At 48.3% G+C, this 17,293-nt stretch overlaps 5 protein-coding genes across 5 annotated transcripts; 3 read left to right on the top strand and 2 right to left on the bottom strand.

The window, feature by feature from the left end:
* Positions 1-2,167: 2,167 nt before the first annotated feature.
* Positions 2,168-4,050, top strand: POX_a00248 (cytochrome monooxygenase aflU; the record flags this gene model as incomplete). Its single annotated transcript, XM_050109194.1, has 5 exons — positions 2,168-2,369; positions 2,492-3,339; positions 3,428-3,538; positions 3,640-3,806; positions 3,876-4,050. 5 exons carry the CDS (start codon positions 2,168-2,170, stop codon positions 4,048-4,050), a joined length of 1,503 nt encoding a protein of 500 aa, XP_049972962.1.
* A 1,720-nt stretch (positions 4,051-5,770) lies between these two features.
* POX_a00247 (uncharacterized protein) lies at positions 5,771-8,104 on the top strand (the record flags this gene model as incomplete). Its single annotated transcript, XM_050109193.1, has 6 exons — positions 5,771-5,843; positions 5,915-6,037; positions 6,105-6,344; positions 6,421-7,317; positions 7,372-7,454; positions 7,526-8,104. The coding sequence occupies 6 exons, from the start codon at positions 5,771-5,773 to the stop codon at positions 8,102-8,104; spliced, it is 1,995 nt and encodes a 664-aa protein (XP_049972961.1).
* A 1,837-nt stretch (positions 8,105-9,941) lies between these two features.
* Positions 9,942-12,293, top strand: POX_a00246 (uncharacterized protein; the record flags this gene model as incomplete). Its single annotated transcript, XM_050109192.1, has 6 exons — positions 9,942-10,071; positions 10,148-10,267; positions 10,336-10,635; positions 10,716-11,555; positions 11,612-11,691; positions 11,766-12,293. 6 exons carry the CDS (start codon positions 9,942-9,944, stop codon positions 12,291-12,293), a joined length of 1,998 nt encoding a protein of 665 aa, XP_049972960.1.
* Positions 12,294-12,701: 408 nt separating this feature from the next.
* Positions 12,702-13,479, bottom strand: POX_a00245 (Protein fmp52-2; the record flags this gene model as incomplete). The annotated part of the gene is made up of 2 exons (XM_050109191.1): positions 12,702-12,838; positions 12,927-13,479. The coding sequence occupies 2 exons, from the start codon at positions 13,477-13,479 to the stop codon at positions 12,702-12,704; spliced, it is 690 nt and encodes a 229-aa protein (XP_049972959.1).
* Positions 13,480-14,287: 808 nt separating this feature from the next.
* POX_a00244 (uncharacterized protein) lies at positions 14,288-16,310 on the bottom strand (the record flags this gene model as incomplete). The annotated part of the gene is made up of 4 exons (XM_050109190.1): positions 14,288-15,071; positions 15,200-15,590; positions 15,662-16,011; positions 16,153-16,310. 4 exons carry the CDS (start codon positions 16,308-16,310, stop codon positions 14,288-14,290), a joined length of 1,683 nt encoding a protein of 560 aa, XP_049972958.1.
* Positions 16,311-17,293: the final 983 nt, after the last annotated feature.

Raw genomic sequence — 17,293 nt, 5'->3', positions numbered from 1 at the left:
TTAGTGTGCAATCCGAAACCAGGTAGAGCCACTATTTCAGTGAGGCTACAAAGCCTTATCTGATTGGAGATTCCTTCACATGTCCAAATCATGTCTTCAGAGCCCTTGACGTTACGCTTTGAGAGCCAAGCAAAACCGGGGGCAAAGACCATGTTTACCCGTGGACAGCATTCCGATACCTGCAGAATTGACTACGTCAGCAGCTACTCAAGCAAGCCTTGTACTGATTGTAGATTTTTTAAAAGAAGAGTCGACCTCTATTCGGCCACGCCTCGAAAATTATGGCGGCTCCCTCGGGGGGTGCCTTAATGAGCCTCCGTGCGTGAACCTTTTGCCAAGACAGGCTAGTTAACACTTGTGAACTTCAGGATACGGTGTAAAATTTGGTATGCCCACAAAATAGAATCGCACCTAGGTTATTGTAGTCATACAGTGGGATAAATATATTCAACCGCCTTGGTAAAACGGCATGAAAGAAAAGAATCGACTGGAAAGCGAGAGGCTTGGAATGAAAATGGTGGTTGATGAATTCTTGGACTCAACCTCTTACAGCACCACCTGTGGGGTACCATCGCCGCCGCTTGGAAGGATTCCGTGGCTGCAGGCAAGATAAATGCAGGATCATTTCAAATATTGCTACAGAGGAAAGAAAAAAGAACGCATCTTGACCTTGATTGGGATTTTTTTATGCTTGAGAGGGACTAGATGCATGAAGGTGGAAACACCCTTGTCAAATTTGCATGTGCATCGAGATTCGACGCTGCGAGCGACCGTTTTGGGTGAAGGTGGGGCAGCTCGCTTGGTGGTCGCTCGAACACATGAGTCGTGTCGATGATTAGTCACATTTATTCCTACGTACTGTATGAGCCTATTCTGAAAATGACCAAAGAGAGTACAAACAGAAGTGTGAAGTATGATATCCTACCTCTTGTGAAAAGTATAGCTTTTTCTATTTTGGAAATTGATTCTCACAAGGAATGACTATGCCTCTGAGGGGCTTCTTGCGGTCCACTGTCCGACATGCCTCCACGGTCGACTCGCATGCCTTAGACCAGACTGAAGTAGTTTTGAGATGCAGAATTTTTATGGAAGCAAAAAAAAAGAAAGAAAGAAAGAAAGAAAGGAGAAGAAAGGAAAACCAAGTAGCGCATGAGCTATTTGCACTACGAACGGGGGGAGAACCGCACATCGTCATCACGTAGGCGAGTTGTTAGTGACATGCATGATGATCGCCGGCGCTGTAACGTGGCGACGGCCCAATCGTCCAGCAGTGTCTTTCGCTTGGGCAGACAGGCAGACAGACAGAAACATCGCCAGTCAAACGGGTTGGGAATTGCATGGTTACATATATAGTACATCAAATGCATGAGATGTGCATCATGGCAATGCACAACATACATGAGATGTGCATCATGGCAATGCACAACATACATGAGTCATGAGGTCCTAACTAAAAGTAAGGACATGCTTATCTCATGAATTAGTCGAGACTTGGGGCCGAGGTGGGCTGTCCAATCAGATGCGCTTATGTCACCTGCGCCGAATGGACAGTGTCGTCCGCCTAATCTCCTCGTTCAAAAACGGGCCAATAGCGGGCGCCACTGGCTAGATTGGGTGCGAAGACCGTCTGTCCTCAACCAGCCTGGTCCGTTGGATGCTTCACTGCAGTGGAGATGCAACATCCCGTCCCTGTGGGTTCCCCTGGTCGAGCCAATTGTCGGATCAGTGGCTGTCGCTGTAGATCCTCACCTTCATCCACCAGGTTCCACTGTATCTTGGCAGCGGGGGTTGGTGGCACTGTCAAACGTGGCCCAGCTGAAGATTATAGCCGGAGCCGGTATAAATAAAGTCGAGGAAAAAGAAAAGAAAAGAAACCCCACCACCACGGGGATTTCCTCCACGCTAAAGGCGCCAAAAGGTGAAGATGCTACCAATCAGCTAATGCTGCGCAAGAAGAGAGTCTGTATGTGATCCACTGATGGGGAGGCGGACTCGCTCCCCTTGCGGATGAGCATGTGTGAATGTGCTAATTCTTAGACACGGGCACTCTTAGCGAGAGAGGCATGCACACTTTAAATAAAGAGTCCATGCCCACGCCGAAGAAATCCAGAGATTGCTCTGTATTGTACCAATCAACCCCTCTCTTCCTGATATTCGCCTCGGCATCATGGCGAGTTTGTTGGTGTGGGTGGTCGGGGGGCTTCTAGCCTACCGCTTGGCTATCTCAGTGTACCGACTCTACTTCCATCCGCTCAGAAAGATCCCCGGACCAAAACTGGCTGCGATGACCACAGCCTATCAGTTCTACTATGAAATCATCAAGCAAGGAACTTTTATCTGGCACCTGGAGAAGTTGCACGAAATCTATGGTTCGTATTGGTCTTCCCTCTTTTTTTCCCTACTGAACTCACAAAAAAAAAACAAAACAAAAAATAAAGAAAGAAAGGCTGTGGCCACCAAAATTGATCTCCAAGAATAACCATGTAAATAGGTCCCATTATCCGTGTCGGCCCCCGGGAGGTGCACATCAAGGATTCTGAATACTATGATACCATTTATGCTTCCAGTGGACGGAGACGCGAGAAGGATGCCGCGACAGTGGCCCAATTTGATATTGCAGGCTCTTCATTCTCAAGCATTAGCCCCGAAGTCCATCGTATGCGTCGATCCCCAGTCGAGAAGTTCTTTTCCAAGGGCGCTATCACGCGCATGGAACAAAATCTCCAGAAATATCTCGACAAGCTGGTGGCCCACGTGGAACAGGCCCAAAAGACTCACAAAGTGCTGACCTTGGACGCGGGCTTCGCCGCATTGACTTCGGACATCATCCACGAATACGTCTTTGGCATTCATACGGGCAATCTTGATCAGGAGGATTTCAACGAGCACATCCGAGATGGAGTGAACGGGCTCTTCAGATTGGGTCACCTGGCACGCTTCATCCCCTGGCTCCAGCCGACGATGAACAGTATGCCTCGCTTCCTGGTTGAGAAACTCAGTCCCTATGCCTTTGCCTTGATGGACCAGAAACAATTCATTCACGAACAAGTGGTCAACATTCAGAACGGCCAATCTACGGGCCAGTCCGGATCTGTGATGGAGAAACTGACCAGCCCCGGCCTGCCCGATCACTTCAAGAGCGCGCGTAACCTGTCCGACGAGGGCTTTGCATTGGTGATTGGAGGCACCGAGACCACGGCCCGATCGCTCTCGGTGGGAATGTTTTATCTTCTGAGCGAGCCCCGCCACGTTCAGAAGTTGCGCGAGGAATTGCGGGCTGTCATGCCGACACCGACGACGAAGCCGACTTGGAATCAGCTGGAGCAGTTGCCATACCTGGTGGGTGATACCTATTGAGGAGCGGTTGCAAATCTCTCCCAAGGTAAAAGGCTTACCCCAACTGACCATCTCATTTCACAATTTGTAGGCGGGAGTCGTTCTGGAAACTCTCCGGCTCTCCACAGGAATCGCATCCCGATCGCCGCGTGTTGCGCCCTCGGAATCTTTAGTGTACAAGGATTACACCATTCCTCCCGGTGTAAGCGAACCTGATTGATTTGCTACTCTGCAAACTCATGATCATATACTTCTCTCCCAATATTGGCATGTGCTGACACATTCTGGTGACTCTTTAAATAGCATTTGGTCAGCCAGACCAATTATTTCGTGCTTATGGACCCATCCATTTTCCCCGACCCAGAGGCATTTGATCCGGAGAGATGGACACGGGCTGCCGCAAAGGGTGAACGGTTGGACCGGTACCTCGTCAACTTCTCCAAAGGAAGCCGTATTTGTCTTGGAATGAAGTGCGTATCCTCACGACCCTGATCATTTAGCTGAGAACTGCCTCCCTCTGACCTTGAAAATCCTCACAGCCTGGCCTATGCTGAGATCTATCTCACGATCGCGACTTTAATTCGTCGATTTGAGCTGGAACTGTTCGAGACCACCAAGAAGAATATCGAATTCGCTCGCGACTTTGGCACACCTTATCCCGACGAGGGAAACTACAGTCTCCGTGTGCTTGTTAAGGGCCTGGTTAGCGAGTGAAGGGAATCCCTATGAAATCAGCTGCCAAGGCTTGAATTTGTGGAGATCTGAAGCTATGTGAAAAACGCCGAGAGAGGTGAGATGTAGGAGAGTTTTATTTTTGTGTTTACCTCAACAGACCTTGATGAAATATTGAAAAATCGAATCCATCAATATCATTGTTCTGAGAATATCGAGAGTTGAGGAGAACAACTTGACTGCTCAAAATTGCTCTGCACGTTGCTTGGTATTTCTTTTAATGTCCGACGATATTACCCTACCTTCAAACAAGGTTTCATACAACAAAATATCTTATAACTATACTCTGTATACATTCCGTGAAACTTCTAGAAACACCGCACTGACAACAATCTCTGCTTGACTCAAGGTGTTGTACACAGTAGTGCAGGCACGACCTTGTAAGAATGCCTTCCGAAGATCACGCCCGGAGTCTCTAAATACCAAGACTTGATATCGACCACAGCTCCACCTAGTTCTCAACAGAGCTGGGCATTATCTGCATAGGGAAAAAAATTGCGTCTTCTATGTCACAAATGCCTCAACCTGGTAACCGCTTAGCGCTGCTCATCACAGATGCCGAGTCGTCACCTCCAAGGCTTTTTGCCATTGCCTGGCGTCCATTCCAGAAAGCGCACCTAGTCGACAGTTTAGAAAGTTCGAACGCACTGTTTTCATCATTTGTATATTTATCACCGGAATCTTTCGCTGTGTGGTCCAACAATTCGGGAGTACTTGTTTCTGTCAGATATTGCGTAGGTCTTCTTTCTGTTTAGAGAGCCTACAAACTCAAAGCTGATTTGATACCAAGCGCCTCTCTCATGGCTTACTGAACCAGGTTTACATATTATCTCACGCATGACAACTTCAAACCTCAAAGACAGTAAACTTCAGCCTCATTTTACGGCCTGTCATCTATTTAAAGGCGAGCTAGGACTTTGATACTGATGTACTCCCAGCCAGTCTTCACCTTGCTATGTCCTTAATTACTTGAATAGATGTCACTTAGACTTTGAAATTTCTCACTCAACAACGTTTGAGAAATGATACTCGTTGATCATGCTCTCTTTTTGACCTCACTTTTCAGTAAGCTTTGTCACAGTGTATGCCTCTCTCTGACCTTAGTTCTGAGTGAGTTTTATCATAGTCTATTTCTCCCTCTGTCCTCACCTCTGAGTCATCTTTGTTAAAACCTGTTGATAGACCGATGATTCTTCTCGATTCAAAGTACACGCATAGATTGTTAGTGGTGGTGAGTCGCATCTCGAGGCTGCAGAGATATCTTTCGCCTTGAAACATACGAGAGTTGATCATCTTAGTGCATACCAGGCTATATGAATATTGTCTTGATTCTGAGATCATACGGATGAAATGGGTTTTTCGTCCTCTGGGCCTCACTACTGATACGGCAGACATGAGAATGAGGATTACGTACTGTACATCACCTTGAAAACGCTGCTCTACCAGAAAAGAAGCTTTCATTCTCTCCCACTGTCTCTCATCTTTCAACTACAGCTTATAAATGATCTCTCTTCTACATCTCTCATCCACATTCACTTCATCGGGTCCAATTTCACTTATTATAAATCTGGCCACTCACACTCAGCTACTGGATATTGACCTGACACCTTGAAGAGTCATCTTTCCATCAACCATCTGCTTCACAACTTCTTCTTTCTAACAGCTTTCGCACAGTCCTTGAGTATCATCAACCAAACTCATGATGGCTGTTAGCGCCTGCGCCTTCGCTGGGGTGGTTGTCATGGTCGGCGGGAATATCCCCGGAATCACACACGGTTTGTGAGCCCTGATTTTCTAATGAAAGACCACTACTAACTTCAACTGAACGCCATTAACTAAATGACAGACGAAATCAAGCGCTTGATTGTGACATGTGGTGCGGCGTTTGAAGAGCGTGACATCGCTATCTGCACGCACATGATTACCTCGCATAGATACGTCGAGGAACCAGGCGGCAGCTCTCTCAAAGGTAATGTTAGCTTCCTCTTTCTCACATTATATCAAAAAAGCTTATACTGATGCGCCAATTTTTCAAGTCCGTGTCGCTCGAACCCTTCCCAACTGCCAAATCGTCAGCGTCGATTGGCTAGTAGAGTCGGTGCTAGAAAACCGGCCTCTGAACGCAGTCGACTATCTGCTTGTGGCGGCAGAAAACACAAGCGTGTTTTCAGAGAATCGCTCAGACACTCCTCAGCTTCCCGTAGTTCCCAGAACAAACCTTCAAATCTACCATGAAAGGTTGATTGACCTGGTAGATGACCGATTTAATGCAAAGGGTGAGTCAGAAGTACAAATATTCCCGCCCCCCTCTAACACGAGAGTGACGGCTGATGGAGATCATAAATTGCACAGGTGCTACGGTTGCTGTTTGGATGGATGAGCAAGGCGTTCGGTGGGATGCCTTCTTGATCAGCGGGCTAAAGAGGAAACTTACCCTGAATCCCGACATCAACTTTCCCAATCACCAAGTGTCTACCTATCGCATCCAGCTGCTTTACAATTTCGAATTCCGAACGTACCGTATCTGGTACCGTGAAGTGGTCAATCAAGTCGAAATGAGTGAGCTCTCTGACAATGATGATTTGGAGATCGCGAGGCGGGACTTTGAACATCGTTTCGAGGAGGTCACTGGCGAATCCTGGAAGGATCACTGCATGCTTTCCCAAGACACTCTGGAATGGAACCCTAGTACGGAGCGGTACATCTTTTTCCAGCCAAAGCATGAGGACGAGTACAGGGCCGGAAATTCCTTGCCCGAGCAAGACGACGTGATTGAACGTTTGCCACGCGAGGTGTCTGAGCTGATCAAGCTCCTATTTGGGCCCGGACCTGGAGACCATGCTTCATCTTTCTACCGGCACATTCTCAAGAATGAGATCAGGTCATGTTATAGCCTCAACCTTGACGGTTTGACTCTACGCATTGCCGTCGATCTCCTGACTAAGTTGGTGAATTGCCTGGAGAAGCCCTTAGCATGTTCAGAAGCTCAAAGCCGGTCGTCTGAGAGGCTGCACATGCAGAAGGCGAGATTCATGAAGGAGATGTATTTCGGTCTCCTTCGGATCGCCAGGCGTTCGGTCTCAACGCCGGAAGCGACTAATCTTGAATGGGCCCGGCAAGAGCTTCGGAACATTGAGCTGCTACTAAAGCTTCGACTTTGTGTAGAGCAGAAACAAAGAGATGGGCATTTACCCAAAGAGATTGCGCTCAAGGCATTCCGTACACTTGAGTTTGAAGAGATCAAACGTGGTGTGTACCCATACTGAGCCTTTGCGGTCAAAAAGGTTGACTTTTACAATCTAGTGAACAAGACCACTCGCGAATACACTCACCTCCTGCAGTATCTGAAAAATTCCATAGGTGCTCATCACCCGACAGACTATGAGGTGAGCTTTCTCGCCTTATGGAAAGTGTGCGACTCTTTCATCATGGGAGAAGTTCTAACTTTTACTTTTAGAATTCAGTGGACATCTTCCGCATTTCACGCCGCGGTGAAGAACAAAGATACAATGTATGGAGAACAAAGAATCGTGACAAGCTCAGTCAACGGCTTTTGCTCTGGCATGGCTCGACAAGTGAAAAGTTCATTGGCATTCTCAGTCAGGGGCTTCGAACTGGAATCTTTGAGAAATCAAACAAGGGTATGTTTGGCGGGGGTATATATTTTGCTGACATGTCCGGCAAATCTGCCCAGTATTCTGCCAGCTCTTTCAGCCAGGGTTTATTGCTCCTTTGCGAGGTTGAAGTTGGAAAAGATCCCCTCTGCCTGGTGAACTGCAATCAAAAGGCATCTGCTGTGATGCGTGCTGAGCACAAAGTCGGCGTCTTCGCCCAAGGGCGTGTGGGTCATAAAGCCTGGATGGATGCTAGAGTGGTTCGACAAAGCTTGAATGGCATTTTAATGCCAGACACATCAAAGGGGAGAGTCATGAATCACAATGCTCCAACCCTGGCGTACAACGAGTACGTGGTCTATGACCCCGCCCAGGTTCGACAACGGTACCTATTTCATTTAGTCTTTAAAGTCTCCAGATAGAGTGGACATCGTCTGGCGATAGTGGTCACTGCACGGAAACTAGAGCGGGGAGGACTTTTTATGGGCTTACAATATTATAAGTCAAATACGAATGACACATACATTTCCAGTCAAGTATATAGCTTCTGCTTCCTTCCCCACCCTCATTCAACACATACGTAATGTCAGAATTAAAATAGACATTTGAAAGCCATGCTAGTCTGCGATATGATTGAAAGACTGAAGAGTGTTTGCTGATTCCATCTTGGGCTTACCTAGTTTGAGAAGCTGGGCGATTAATGAATCTGCTCTTCCACAGTACCGTAGGTGAGGTTATTGCAAGTACAGGCAGTTGGGCCCGCGCAGCAAGCGTTTCCCAGATATCGAGTTTTCTGCATCTGACTGACCAGGCTCTCGGGAAAGAAAGTCGAGACCTCACCCTGGTCGTAAAATACTGTCCTCAAGACTGTCATCTTCTACAACTCTACAACTCGATTGTTCTGTCTCTCAGAGCGAAAGTCAAGCTGATCGTCCATTTGACAGTGACAGACATACCACCCTCTCACTCGGGCCAAAGGATGAACCGTGCGGATCGCGGATGAATCATAGCGTCACTGCAGGGTTCTCGCTAGTAAGTAATTTCATTATTGTGCCATACTGTCCGAAGAAAAGAGATGCGCAACCCTCTTTGCTTGTTTTTGTATGATCCAGGCAATAATCATTACCCTCAAAGCACAAATACGGCTCTATATTCATTATCGCCCATATAAGAGGGTGACTAAGTAGGTAGGTGGTGCATCTACCCATAATTTGCGAGGATTGAGTAAAATTGCTTTTCTTAGGCCCCGTAGAACAAGTGAAGTGTGGTGGCATCCTATGTGCTCAGCCATTGAAAGGTCGCATTAAAGTGCTATTAGTCAGGGGCTATCCATATTACATCGGCAGGTATATTGACACCATCCATCTCTCTGTCAGATATCCACGGTTGAAATCCTCAAGGTTGAAGATTTATATCCGGCATGATTGACGTCTACTCATCGTTCCATTCTTTGTGATACTCCAAAGCGATCAAGTCTTCGGATTTCACATATTACACATTCAAATGATATCAAGTTTCACTTTATATATTGACATATGGATCCAGTTGTAAGATTGTATTTTCATCCATTAGGCATTGTCAAAAATACCATTGTCTCCGTAATGATCAAATTGCACCATGTGCCAATAGTCAAAGACAAAGTTTTAGGCATTCAAGCTTGGATCCTTCGATCCCTAGGTCTGGATCAGAATGATTCAAATTGAATTGAAACAGACTATTAGGTATGTGACCAAAGATGGATGATCTGATCTTTTAGGATCTGCCCGCTTAACGTTAGTGGCTGTATTTCTGTATAGGATGACTCAGGCTCAGAAGCCTCAGGCCATAGATCCAGTGAGACCTATAGGCTCACAAGACCAGAGATACTCGAGTCTTCGAAGGAAGCGCAAGAGGAATAGCTGGATAGAGTTTCACACATCTCACTACAGACATTATATGAGCTCCATCGCCTTCAAGTACTTGCTATTTCAGGTGGAGGTTTCAAATCATGACAATGCCCGAAAGATCTGGGACCTTCTTCCCCTTTGACGCGGTGATTCTTGAGCTTAAGCTTTATTTTCATGTACCATTTGAACCCGTAAATTGGAAACCTCCTCAATTTGTCCGGCATGTTCAGGTTCAACTTCTACATACATTCAGCTTCCACCTATATTTCAACTTCTCCGCTCATCCGATTCCGGATCGTTCTTAACCTAATCTTACTAAAACCACAAATATCTTTTTCCTGATCGAGAGGGTTACCGCGCGTCATCAAGCATCATGGGCTCTGCAGATGTTCCAGTCAGCAACTCTGCAAAGAATCCCACAAAATCAAACTCTTCCGGTAGGAAGAACAAATTCGAGGGGGTCGTTATTGCCACAAGCGGGCATATTCCCGACTACAAGCATAGTAAGGCCGAGCCCAAGTACCAACGCTGAACACAAGCTCCTCGAAAAGTGTGAGCTGACAAAGTTTTTACTCTCAGATGAGATCCAGGCCATGGTGGAGGCGTGTGGCGCCAAATTCGAGAAGATGAAGATCAGTGAATGTACTCATTTGATCACGACTGTCCAGTGCTATCAGAGTACTCATACACCGGCGAAGAGTCAGTAATGGAAAAAAGATTCAAATGAAAATTTTCTATATGACTGAAAAATCATCATTCCCTGACAGTTCTCGCGGCCCAAACAAATCCCAACTGCAGCGTTGTCACGATGGACTGGCTTCTGCAATCCGTCGGGAGGATGAAGCCACTAGATGCGAAAGGATTCCTGGTCAAATCGCTGGGCTCAAAGCGCCCCGTTCAGAGTACAGGAAACTCCAAAGTTACCATCACCAACGTTCGGAAACGCAAGCATGGCTTGAATGTGAATGAAGCTTCTGGACGGCAGGCAAAGTTTGCAAAAGACCGATTGCGAGCTAATCGGGAAGAACTTCGTGGGTTAATTGACGATGCGAGTCACCCAAGCAAAGGTACTTGTCATACATTGAACCAAAGATGAGACTGATCATCCTATGAAATGATCTGCCAAATATCTCACCAAGCTGTGTAGGGAAAAAGAATCTCCTTGTGTGGCTAGACGAAGACGATAACATCTACGATGCTACACTGGTGTCGGCTTCGTCAGCTCTGGATGATACGGGGAAGACTGAATCGATTATCGCGAGGATCATCCGTGTCCAGTTGACCGTTGATGTCAAGGCGAACAAATACAACACATGGATTCGGGAAACGAAGATGACGCGCAACAAAATCGAGAACTACCTAAAGCCCACCAAGATTGGCACGACGGTTTCTTGCAAGGGTGATGGACTATTACCCTCTGCAATCTCGGAATTCTGGACCATTTTTGAGAAGTTGACTGGTCTGAATTGGAAATCTCGTTTTGAACCCGTACAAAAGAAAAAGTTTATTTTCGTCCCTACTCAGGAAGACAGTGGTTCGAAGACGCTTTCGGATGCTTCAGCGAATTTTCTGGCTCAAGTCGCAAAAGCCGCTACTGTGCTAAATCTGGCAACTTTGATGGAGAGCTATCAGAACCAGCTGATGGGTGACAAGCTGACTGCAAAGCACTCCATGGCAACCGGGATTGACCTGGCTGACATGATATCTCATATCTCTCGCAAGTCGACCGAAGTTATGGAATCTACCCAGATCGATATTGCAGGGCTTCGGAAATGCTTCATTGAGCTCTTCGGGGATGAGATCTCTCCGATCTCTATGGATTCGAGCTCGGTCAGAAAAACGAAGGAAAGGATTGAGGATATGATGAGTTTCCGGGCTATCAAAGCCGCGATGCCTTCGTGCACTAGTCCAAAGGCATCCCAGTCAAAAGTTTCAACGTTTGGAAGTAATGTACTTCGCTTTTTGCGGTTAGAATCAATGGAGCTGGGTGAGTTCAAAATAGTCAAACTCCTTGCCACAGCTTGCAATGCTAACTATACCTAGTGCCAACAAAAAGCAAGGAATACGGCACTCTGGTCAGATATTACAACCAGAGCTACCGCCACTCTCATGTCACATCGAAGGTAAGAATGAGACTTACATCCGCTAGACCACCCATTTCAAATTATTTGTTTCTGATTGTGCGGGCACTATGCAGGTCTTGAACATCTTCCATGTGGAACGCCGTGGTGAAGTCGAAAGGTTCACTAAATGCAGAGCAGCTGCCAGCGAGTCCATGAGCCATCGTCGGCTTCTGTGGCATGGCTCTCATGAGCAAAACTTCGCGAGTATTCTTCGGAATGGGTTGAGGATAGGCCCATCTGCAGGCATCTTCTTCGCCGATATGTCGGGAAAATCAGTGGCCTATTGCCGTATGGGTTCGGGCCATGAGGTATTCATATTGCTTTGCGAAGTCGAGCTTGGCCGGGATGAATCATCCCATGTGAGCACTGGGCGTCCAGGCGTTTTGATATCCTCCCGGCGTCAACCACACGGCGCGACCCATTCCAAGTGGGTAGATGCCTCTTGTGTACGACCTGATCTGGCAGGAGTCGAGGTCCCATTACCACAGAAGTCGGACATGGATCAGTGGGTCGTTTCATCTCGGCTTCCGGCTCTAGAATACATTGTCTACGACCCGGCGCAGATTCGTCTGCGATATGTCTTCCATATCAAACTGAACTAATCACATTTGTCGCTCTGATTGATCGTCCGGATGAATGAAAGTTTCGCGCCGAGATTCGAAAACATTGACAAAAAGGGTTGAGATCAGCTGGGCACAGAGCATTTTTGAAATGTCAACTCTGCTATCACAGGAAAGAGACGGCCGACACATGGCGAATCTTTGGAAAAAGGAAAATGGCGTCTCAAGCCTCAAATCTGTAAATTCAGGAATCTCCATGGCCACGTACTTTGCAATATGACTGCGAGACATCTCAATGAATATGTTCAATCTGTATCATGTAAATCACAATGGTCGATCTTAGAGAAATTTTGTACTTGCGAACCACCGTTCCAATCCGGTTGGACATTGTGCAATCTCAATCTTCAAATCCTGTTCCGTCTCAACCGCATTAAATCCACGAGTGTCAGCTTACTCCTGCCACTCATCCCGACCCATTCTGACAACGTCAGCCTGTTCAAGGATCCAAAAAGCCGACGGGGCTTTGCCCTCCTCGGCCTGCCGGGCCGCTGCCACCGCAGCTCTGCCAATGACAGTCTGATCTTGACCTGCACGATTGAGCTATCAGAAACACTCTTCTGTGACACTGGAGTATGCCGTCCAAAAAGGGGGAAAAAAAACCAACGGGAGACTTACCGAGTCGGTCCTGAATACCCTGCCCGAGCTTATTAATATTCCCCACGATGCTCTCGAAGAAGGCAGCCTTGGGAACGTCTCTCCCCAAAATCATACCCGGTCTCAAGATGATCGCGTGCTCGAAGCCCAATTCCTGAATAGCATCTTCGACTCCGATCTTCATCTGCGAGTACGGGACACGACTGGAGAAAAAGCTGCGGGTGCCAGCACTAGAAATGAAGACATAGGTCTTCACACCCGCTGCTTTGGCCGCGCGCGCATTCTCGATGCACAGGTCGTGGTCGATCTTCCATTGATTCTGAATACCACCCGCCGCAACCCGGGTGGTGCCAACAGCATTGAAGACCACTGACGGCTTGGGAGACAGGGTATTGATCATGTCACCCCATTTGGAAGTATCACTTTCCTGCACGGCTTCCAGCTTGGGAGACTGGACGTCGGGAACCCTCCGCGAGACCGTCTTCACAAAGGGGAACGACTCCGAGGCCAGCAGAGTTGCGAGGATCTGAGAGCCCACAGCTCCGGTGGAGCCAAACACTGCGGCAGTTGTCATATTTATGGGGAAATGTCTGAAATGCCGGGTTTCTAGACGGTGGAGCTGTAGGGTAGCACTGAAAATGATTCGTGAAATATGTAGACTTGCCTCACTCGGTCCCGGCGGACGCACAACCTGCGTCATTCCGCTGGACGGCATCCTCGGCATGTGACTTGTGCCCCACCAGAGCTTCAAAGACATGCTGCGTCAGCCTCAGGCCCCAATTCAACGCCTGAACATGCACCTGATCACATGGCCGCTGATACCGACGGTAGAAAGCAAGATAGGAAAATGCATCCGTAAAGCCCGTCTTCAAGCCCTGATTATCCTGCTCATAGGCAACAGTTTAGGCTTGGATCCGTGTTCCAGATAAATCGTAAGCGAAGCTAGTGGAAACATGTCGGATGCCTCAGACGAAATCAGCGACGCCTCGGCAATTACTGGCAGTAGGTGGGAGGCTTCGATAGCTCAAGCTAGTAAGGTAACGCTGAAGTCGCAAAGAATCGCCAAACACTGATTATCACAGAGTACACTATCAACCCTTATGTCTGCCTGCACAATTACATGGCCGTAGAGATGGCGCAGAGCATCGCTAACCTTATATCGCAATATACTTTAATCTGACGGCTGGCGAGGTTCTCACAAGCTCCGTCGGGTATTCCAATTGTAAAAGCCAAGGGGATCAGAAAAGATGCCATTTACCACTAGGTGTCGGATTCACGTATACACGATGAGTTTTGAGCATCTAGTCTAGACGTTACGGCATTCCAGAGTAGTTAAACGTGATCACGTGAAGCAGGGGAGATGGTCATATGAGGGTGAGGGCTCAATAATTGGCGACATGCCCCGTTTCCGAAGCATCCTTGCCGTCATCAACAGCCTTGCCCCAGGCCGTTTCAAAGGTAGAGTCCGAAATCAGCTCAGCAGCTGGGTGGGTGATAGAATCCCCATTGCTAGACCCCTGTCCGTCTTTGCTGTCATGCATTGTTTCTTCGGATGAGACATTCTCGCCTGTTGAATGACCGGTGCTCTTCTCAACCAGGATATCAGCCAAAGATGAGGAGACAGGTTCAAATTCCGTCGTCTCGTCGGCACTGGCTGCGGCATTGTTCGCGGCTCCCAACAGTTCAAGTTCAAAGTTGGAGCTGTAGATGACAGCAGAAAAAGCTTCCAATTCACGGACGTTTTGGTCCATTGCGACCAGATACTCATTGGGGGGATGCGTGCCATTTCCGATGACATGGGCCTGTCGGGCCATTACAGCGAGAAGGTTGGCCAGCTTAGCCTTGCGTTCAGAAGGTGCGGGTACGACTGTAGCCATGGAGTCATAGGACTGGGGCACGGTCATCGCGGCAGATTCGGATGTCTGGAAAGCTTCCACGGCACATTTGGAATCAATGAGAGTCGAGAACCCTTCGTTGTTGAGCAGAGTGAGGACAAGTGAGAATGATGGAGAGTCGACAAGGTCGGCAGTCTCGTCGAGCAGGTGGCGCAGCTTCGAGGCGGTCTGGGAGGATGAAGGGTCGGCAACTCCCTCGACGCCCGATTCACGTAGCACGTGCTCTTCTTCTTCTGTTGGTGGGAGCAAACAAGAAAGCCATTTCTTCGATCTAAATGATAAACAGACCATCGTTAGCGAGCCCCAGCTTATGTCCAGCCCGATCCAATCTGCATGACCAAACAGACGGGCGTTTACATCTGATAGTCGGCCAGAGGGAAGAGGGGAGTTCAATCTCACCGTCGCTCCTCTTCGGTGTTTCCTTCCACCTTTCGTCGGATCTGCATGGTCAATTCCGACAATTTGGCGAGTGTGATATCTTCACGGGGATTGAGGGGTCCGAAAGCATCTTCTACAGCTGGTTGAACTCGAGCGACCAACTCCTTCCAGCCACGATGCAGAAGCCACCAGCTAAAGGCTAGATATCGCCTGTTGGTCTCAAAGTCGTCGCCAAGCGTTTGAGTGAGCTCGTCATCATGGTCTTCCAGGCTGATTGTCGAGTCTGTGGGCGGGTTTGCAAGCGAAATGACGCTGGAGAGGTAATTCCGACGGCCAAGAAGGTTCAGCTGGATGCGAGTGAAGATAGTGAGCAGGGATAGAGTATAGATGAGAGTGAATGATCGGGTGATCGCTGCAAGAAATTAGCAAGAGCAAGACCGTAGAGCTTGGAGTTCGTTGAAAAAAACCGGGGTCAAAACATACAGGTCACCTTGACCTCATTCCACAGCTGGGTCTTGTTCCGTTTTGGCGAGGTCTTGCCCTCCGCGTTCATAGATTCGCCGAGTTGGCTTGTGTGGAGGTATGCTTCGCTCTGAAGACTTGCCAGGCTCCTTTGATCATCTTCGTGAACGCTAGTTGCCACTGAAGTCATGTCCGAGCCTGCTGTTTCGCCGGCATTCAACCGTGCCAGTCGTTCGGCGCGCTTCTTCTGAAGCTCTTTGGTAAGCTCCTCCACGGGCAGTGCCTCGATCACGTTTTCGGTCGCCGTGGGTAGCAAGGCTAGAACGGTATACGTGCAATCTGTTTGATTCTGTTCGAATCGTCGGCGTAGACTGGCCAATGTCTTGTCAGCTTTTGCAGATGATGGGCTAGCTGATACCGATGTTTTCTGGCCTTTCACAAGCCCACATGGAGGGAGACCTTCGCTGCCGGCAAAGGCGGGGGATGCTGGGCAGCAAGTGAGGACCACTTACTTTTCACGAGCAATTCGATCACTACTCATGCGCTCTCGCGCCTCAACAATCTTGGAGAGCACATACTGCCCAGCTAGATAGCCAGCTCCTAGCACGCCCGCGCCGATGGCCAGACCTTTGCGATTGCGTCGGAACCAGCGCCTTGCGGCACCGATCATACTGGAGGGTAGTGAGGGTTCACTGTTCAAAAGGGTCAAAATAATCAATTCTCAAAGTTCATGGTCGGCGCCCTTGTATGCAGGTTGAGATGGGCGAAAAAAAGAGAATCTGGAGATGAAAGCCAACCTGCCAACCTCGGGCGGGAAGCAACCCCAGACTTTCAGCGGCCTCGGCTGTTGGTTCATTGAGAGGTGACGAGTCACGGGACCATGCCGAGTACCTTGCGGGGAGAGAGTAGTATAAGACTCTCTCTTCTTTTATCATCAAAATACTTTCCGGGTATAGAAAAAGTACAGACGCAAGTCTTCCCAGCTTCACTCACTGGAAACTCCAAGCGCACTTGGCCATATCTGAGCTTTGAAGTCGATTTGAAGTCCGCTCGAATTCCACCGTTCTTTGGGTAAACCTGCATATCATTGACTCTTCCCGGATTCGGAGCGGCCATACCGCGGAATCACTAAGCAAACGATCGCCAACTGGTCAACTGGTGACTTGACCTCAGCTTACAATGAAGCAGCTAGTCTAGATACTTTTGGGATGCTTGAAGACTGAGTGGCCGCAGCGCTGCCGCCTCCTCTACTGACAAAGGTACCCTCCTCGACCAGTATACATGACAGTAGTGCACATTACAGCAGCGAATCCGGGATACTCTCTTCGTGGTTCTACGGTTCTGTCCGCAATCGGAACATTCGCTTTATTGTCGTTCCATACTTTTCGTCCATTGTCAGTCAAGGAATTCTCTGCCGATCGCCGGCCAATGATAACCCGATAAGCGTCCCCTCGGCCTTGTCCGATGGCCGATAGCAACCGCGCCGACCAGCGCAGCATCATTCCATCATCCTGTTCAACCCTGGCATCTCTTTCTCTCTCTCAACCTCTTGCACCTGGACAACCTGACCCCATGAGACCGTTAAATTGGGCCCACCCATCACAAGCAGGTGCTTTGCTCCTGTAAATACCTCTTTGTGATTTCTTCCTCCTT

This window comes from Penicillium oxalicum, chromosome I (genome assembly GCF_001723175.1).
Source record: "Penicillium oxalicum strain HP7-1 chromosome I, whole genome shotgun sequence".
Classification (NCBI taxonomy): Eukaryota; Fungi; Ascomycota; class Eurotiomycetes; order Eurotiales; family Aspergillaceae; genus Penicillium; species Penicillium oxalicum.
The sequence above is the reverse complement of the archived record's forward strand: the minus strand, read 5'-3'. Positions and strand labels throughout refer to the sequence as shown.